This window comes from Ursus americanus, chromosome 11, assembly GCF_024610735.1.
Source record: "Ursus americanus isolate L20-20 chromosome 11, mUrsAme1.1.p, whole genome shotgun sequence".
Classification (NCBI taxonomy): Eukaryota; Metazoa; Chordata; class Mammalia; order Carnivora; family Ursidae; genus Ursus; species Ursus americanus.
Window position 1 is genome coordinate 51,580,286 of NC_142137.1, and position 6,738 is coordinate 51,587,023.

The 6,738-nt window shown below is 48.7% G+C and overlaps 1 protein-coding gene across 1 annotated transcript; it reads right to left on the bottom strand.

Moving 5' to 3' along the window:
- Positions 1 to 1,242: 1,242 nt before the first annotated feature.
- CITED2 (Cbp/p300 interacting transactivator with ED-rich tail 2) lies at positions 1,243 to 3,660 on the bottom strand. Its single transcript, XM_045814746.2, has 2 exons — positions 3,410 to 3,660; positions 1,243 to 2,943 (listed from the first exon to the last, which is right to left on the bottom strand). Exon 2 carries the CDS (start codon positions 2,933 to 2,935, stop codon positions 2,114 to 2,116), a length of 822 nt encoding a protein of 273 aa, XP_045670702.1. The 5' UTR covers positions 2,936 to 2,943; positions 3,410 to 3,660; the 3' UTR covers positions 1,243 to 2,113.
- Between the last annotated feature and the right edge of the window lie 3,078 nt (positions 3,661 to 6,738).

Here is a 6,738-nt window from a genome sequence, read left to right on the forward strand (position 1 = left end):
AGTGTCAATTATAGAGGTATAAAGAGCCCAGTGGAGTGTGCATCTTAATTTTAATGGCTTGATTTGGAAATAGAATTATAGAATGTAGGTGATCTGAATTATTCTGAAACCAGCCTTTACACCAGACTCACGGTAATTTAACACTTCTGTTTCCTTCTTTATTTTTATTATGAAATATGGGATTTAAGATTAGAATCTGAGAGTCTAAATGAAATGCTCTTTTAAAGTATTATTTGTGAGATTTTCCTCCACCTCTATTTCTTTACTTCTCCAGTGGGTCAAATATAAAAGACTGTATTCTTTCTTGAATGTAGATGTATTGCTCTTATAAGCTAGGAAAACATGAAAGGGAAAACAAAATTCCATCTTCAAACTGGGTAACTTGAGAATTTAACAATATGACTTTTACTTGATTATATAAGGCAAAACTCGACACCTACTTAACCATAATTATGTCTTCTTGATAACACGCTTAGGTAGAATTAAAACAATCTTATCCTTATGTCCTTTACACCCCTTGCCTATAACAGATAAAGGTTAGAATTCTGGAAAACAGGGCATGCTTGAGAGGGAACATCTTGTGAAGACTGTAATTTGACCTTTGAATCAACCTCCCTGTGTAAATTTTAAGTATTATAGAACAAAATAGAAAGCCTCAAGGTGGAATTCTGCCCCCTCTTCCTCTTAGGACTATAAACCAGTCAGAAGCTATTTCAGAGATTAAGCTAGAAAATGTGTGCCTCTCCTTAGTACTTTTGCTGAGAAATAAAATTCGTCACTAGAGATAAAGGTAGATTTATGTTTAATGCCATCCTCATCAATCTCCCAGTGTATTATCCTGATCTACCTTCATTTACGTAGTTGAATCAGGTATAACCAGAAACACTTGGTTTTCCCCCTCCCACACTGTGAAAAAAATATTTATGATATTTAGTGTTACAAACCTTTCCCACTCTGGAGTACACTTGAAAATGATGGCAATTAAGAAAAAAAATGCTCTTTGACAACTTTGCAGCTTCTGATTAAACCACACCAAGAGGCATGTTACAATGATAACAATGAAGCATTATGCCAATTATGTTAAATCCTGCTCTCCACTTAAGCTCATCATGACCTGTTTTAGTGTCCTGTAATTTATCCTTTGGAATGCTTACTCTCATCAATAAAGTGTTCAACTTAAAGAGGGAAAAAAAAGCCACCGAAAGCAACCACCATCCCCCCAAATGACTTCTAGAAAGCAAGTATTTCTTAACTTTTTATTGACATTGGCAAATTAAAATAGAATAAATTAACAAGTATTTTTTCAAAAAAATGTTTTGTACAAAAATACTGTCAAAATTTCCTAAAAAGCTTTCAACACAGTAGTATCTTTTCATGTACTGAATATAACTATTAGCACAGTGTCAAAAATGTTGAAGACAGAAACAAAATAAAAATCTGTGAAATGTTTGCCACTGACGACATTCCACACCCTATTATTGTCTGTACATATGGGGGAGGGGGACAGCCAACTTGAAAGTGAACAGTATGACTTTTCCTGATCCAGAACGGTTTGGCCCACATCTGTTTAATCTTCCAGTTTAGCATATTAAAAAAATTAGTCTGTACTCAATGCATAGTTAAAAAAATGAAGCGAGATGGCAGAGTTTGTGCAGTAATATCTGCCCTTCAAAGTTCATGCAACCAACTAATGCAATTTTTCCTTTCACTCGTAAATCTGAATGCAGTTCAGTCATTTGAAACCATCTACAAAATCCACAAGATTAAGCAGTTTGCCAAGATTAATATCTAACAGTTGAGCACTGGAGAAAGTGAGGAAATAAGGAGTAAAAACAAACAACAAAAAAGACCAAGTTAGCTACATATTTCAACTACATAAGGGAGGTGAATGTCAAGGCTACAAAAACGAAACAAAAACAGAAAAAAAAAAGTGGCAGCAATTTTTTTTTGAACCAATTTGTACAAGTTTATAGTTTACTTTGTTTCCAAGTTCTCAAACCTTTCAAGATCTGAAAAGTGAGATACTGTGTCTAAGGGAATGTTTTTTAATTCACACCGAAGTTGGGGCGGGGGGGGGAGGGTTTGATTTCTTTTCGCCGGGGTTTCGATCAAGTCAACAGCTTACTCTGCTGGGCTGCTGTTTGCACACGAAGTCCGTCATAAAATCAAACTCGTTTTGCCCCAGCCAGAGTTCGGGCAGCTCCTTGATGCGGTCCAAACCCATTTCTATCACTAAGGACATAAGCACTTCCTCGTCGATGAAATCAGTGTCTATGACATTGGGCGGCAGCATTGCAGCAGGGACGTGGGCCACGGAGGCGGGCATGTTGCTGCCGCTGCCGCCGCCGCTGTTGCCGCCGCTGTTGCCGCTGCCCGCGCCGCCACCCGAGGTGCCGCCGGAGCCGCCAGGGGTGCTGCTGCCGCCTGAGCCGCCGGGGGTACTGCTGCCGCCGCTGTGCTTGGGGTTGCAATCTCGGAAGTGCTGGTTTGTCCCGTTCATCTGGTGGCCTGCAGCAGGGTGCAAATCCGGCATGTAGTGGTTGTGGGGGTAGGGGTGATGGTTGAAATACTGGTTGTTGAGCTTCTGCAGCTGCATGCTGGCCGGCAGGGAGCCTCCCTGGCTGGCCACGGGGGGGCCCATGAACTGGGAGTTGTTAAACCTGGCCGCGGGGGCCAGCGCGCTCGGGGGGTGCCCGCCGTTCACAGTCCCCGGCCCCATCGCATGCCTGATGCCGCTCGTGGCATTCATGTTGCCCGCGCCGTAGTGTATGTGCTCGCCCATTAGGGCGTTGAAGGCGTGTTGGGGCTGCTGCTGCTGGTGGTGATGGGGGCTTGGGAACTGCCCCATGCCCATGCGATGGGCAGGGTGGTGGTGCAGCCCGTTGGTGCCGTCGGGGAAGCGCCCGTGGTTCATGGCCATCATATGGTCTGCCATTTCCAGTCCTGAAAGTGAAAAGGGCAGACGGTAAGACCCGCGCCACACGTGCAGCCCACCACGGCGCACCCCACTTTTTCTCGCCTCTGCCCCCTAGGCTCCCCGGACGCACGTCGGCTGCGAAATCACTCGCTCTCCCCGGGATCCTACTAGTAGCCTGTGTACCCGGACTCGCCACCACGGCGGACCTGCCACCCACAACAGAGCTGGGCGCTGAACAAACAGCCCCTTCCCCTGCGATCGGGCGGGCGGACCCGAGCCCACACCCGCCTCTGCTCCCCGAAGTCGCCTAATAAAGGAAGTGCCCCGTAGCCCTGCCGCGAACTTCAGGCATTAAATCAGCCCTCCTCATCCTGTTGTTGCACATCCTGTTGTTATTCCCCAGCTCCGCCTCACGCTCTTCCTCCGGGCAAACCCAGCCCTCGGAGGACTGGGCTGGCAGGCGCCCCAGCCAGCTTCGCCCGCCGCGCTTACCTTCCGTCTTTGCGATTTCTGCTCCGAAGACCGAGGGCGGGATCGTCGGGTCCAGGACCGGCTCAGCAGCACATAGAGGGGGCCTTCCTGGTGTGCAGGGCGCTCGCTGTCGCGATGTCGGCACCGAGGTCTTGCAGTGGCCGCTGGGGCAGAATCGGAGCCGTTCCCTTTTATTTCCCCCCTGCTGCCCTCACAGCTCGGTAAGACCGCCCGGCAGCTGCCAACAATGAGCTGTGTTTCTTAGGGCTTTGGCCACAGTTAATATAAGGGATTTCAGGAAGGGCGGAGCAAGCCTCCCGGGCGGGCGGCGCCAAAAAGCGGACTCCGGAGCCCCGGGCACACCGGACCGGGTAGGCGAGCCGCGTCCCCGCGGCCAGAGGCACGTGCGCAGAGGCTGCGGGCCCAGGCGCCGCCTCGCTGCCGCTGACTCCGGTTTCCTCCCGCCCCCTAAACGCGGGACCAGCCCGGCTGCCTCCGGAGCGGGGAGAAAATGCCCCCGGGACCCCTAGCCCCAAAGTAGCGCCTGCCCTGAGAGGAGCGAGGAAAACGCACCGCTCCTCTCTGGTGTGATCCCCCACCCCCAGCTCTCCCGCTCAGCTCACCTAGCGAGCTGAGGTGCTTCTACGGGAAAAGGGGGTTCTCTCAGGGCCATCTTCCTCCATAGTGCCCTTCTGCCTCCCTGGCTTTGCACCCCCCACCCCGGGCTGCGAAGAATGGCTGTGTTTCCCCGAGTGGGGTTTTAAATCCCCTGACAAATAATGCCCCTTCCCTGAGCACACTTTCCTGGGCTGTGCCTTTGTGTTTTTACAGGGGCACTGGGTAAACCTGATCTACATATTCTGCGTGCAGATGCATTCCCCGCCCCCCCCCGCCTCCTTTCAAGGACAGGAGCTGGGGGCGGGGAGCGGCAGAGGCTGCAGGTGGACAGAGCGCGCTCGCGGGCCCGGCCGCCTCCGCTCCCGGGCCGGGGACTCCGGTCCGCGCTTTCGGGACCGCTCGCCGCTCCCGGGGTACGTGTGCTTCTGCTAAGTTTGCGTTTGCAGCTCTTGGTAGCTTTGGCATCTGAGCTGAGGCGTCTCTGCTCTGTAAACAAACTCAGCGATCCTCGTCCCCAGATCCACCTTTTTGCACATACAGTTTCTTGCTTCTGCTGTTGCCCTTGATCCGGGAGGTGGGGGTATGTGCAAACTTGCACAGCCTCCCTCTGGGCTCTGCCTGACGATTTGGGGTTGATTTAGAAGCGAACGGGTTTGTAATTAAGAAATTCGAGGGCTGAGCGAAGCTGCTGTTGCTGGAAAAGGAAAACAAATAGATAACATGGTAATCGCTTTGTAAATAAAGTCGTTCTGGAGGTGGGCACGTAGCTGCACGTCCCGTATGGCACCGTGCGCACACACACTGCTGGGACTCTTCCTTTTCAGTGAAATTGTTCAGTGGGGCAATAGGCGATAATAATAACCTTGCTTCCCAGGACGCGGCACAAGTAGCCTGGTCGTCCATTTGGCTCATTGACTTGCAAATAAAAATCCTTGCACCGGTCTGGGCCACTACCCGGTCGGAGCTCTCTTGCTTTCTCACATGGGGAAGCCGAGTTATTTCTCCAACACCATGATGAGACTGCTCCGAGCTTTTATATTGCTCTTTATGTGGTAAAAGCGAGTTTAGCGCTCCGAATAAGGACTTCTGTTCAGAGTTGTTTCTTCATAACTCGATAGCCATTGAAGACTTCCTGCTGCAAAGAGCTAGTCCCCCGCCTTCCACCCCTCCTTTTCTCCCATCTTGCTCACAGGACTTTTTTAGGCCCTATTTTTTGAGGACTGGAAATTCTGATACATACATTTCCCCTTCCAGGAATTTGCAAAAGAGAGCGAATTCTGATTATGTTAATCTCTTACCCCTCTGTCTTCCTCTAGTTGGATATACAGACATATATGCTTAGTATACAAATATAATATAAATAATATATATATTTAAACATTGTTACTGTCTTCTCTTTCCTTTTCCGGGCTCTTCAGCATTTATAACTGTGTGTGAAATAATTTCTTTTGTGTGTGTGCAATGATTTTTAAACCTCGAAAATATTTACTTTTTGGAGCCTTGTGCGCAGAACACGTTGCATTGTTGGTTGCAGTAATACCCTACTCTCCTGTCCACCCACCACTTTTACCCGTAGGTCATGCACTTGTAGTTACAGAATCAGAGGCTGGGAAGAAACCTGCAAGTGCCACTTCCTTTCCAAAAAGAGGCTCCAAAATACTGGTCAACCCCAGACTCAAAAACTGTCTGATTGTTTACTTCCCTTCCTTATACTGCAGTGTCTTGCGACACAAGGACCAGCTCTTGACTGTCTAATCTAAATTCCTCTTGGAATCATTAAGGAAAGGTGCAGCTTCATCCAAGTCCAGTGGTTCCACAGGGTATTGGGAAATCTCTTGAAAGGTCATCTCCCCGTCCCCCACCCCTCAAAGAGAAAAAATTGTAGTTCTGGGACCAGCTGGTTCAAACACGGCATGCTTTGTGCATTTATTCATCTGTCCAGTTAATGTTCCCCAAGAGCCAGGCACTTTCCTAGTGCCTAGAAAAACAACCAATATAGGAACTCATGTTCAAAAAGAGGAGATGGACAAACGGGCCCAACAGGCCTTGGGCACACTGTAACAAATGCAACAGCTTTCAACAGAAGGACTTCTGGAAATACATAGGAGGGACACCAAACCTGGTCTTAGGGGTCTTCAGAAGGCTTCCCAGTGTAGGTGGTAACTAAATTGAGGTCTGAGGATGAGTGGAAGTTAGGCCACCACTGAAGGGGGCAGAGATGAGAAAAACAAGGTTGGGGAGGTAAATTGGGGCTGGATCCTATGGTCTTTGGTTTCCAAGCTGAGAAATTTGGATTGTATCCTGAAGACAACGAGAAGCAGGTGAAGGCTTGTGAACCAGTGAGATGATCACATTTTCATTTTAGAGAGATCAGGACAGGACTGTGGAGACTGGATTGAGAAAGTAAGCCTAGAAACGGGGAGTTCAGTTAGGGGCTGTTATAGTCATCTAGGGATACACAGAGCCCCATGTAACCAGGGCTTTATCCTCTGAACCAGGTAAGGCAGTGGTCTGTGTGTGACATTCACAGGCATAGACGGCTGTTATTAGTTTCCTAGGGCTGCCATGACAAAGTACTACAAACTTTGTTTACACCACTCAGGCTTAAAAAGCAGGAATTTATTGTCACAGTTCTGGAGGCTAGAGTCCAATTTCCAGGTGCAGGCAGGGCTGGTTCTGAGGGTTGTGAGGGAGAATCTATTCCATGTCTCTCTCCTAAAGTTGGTCATTTG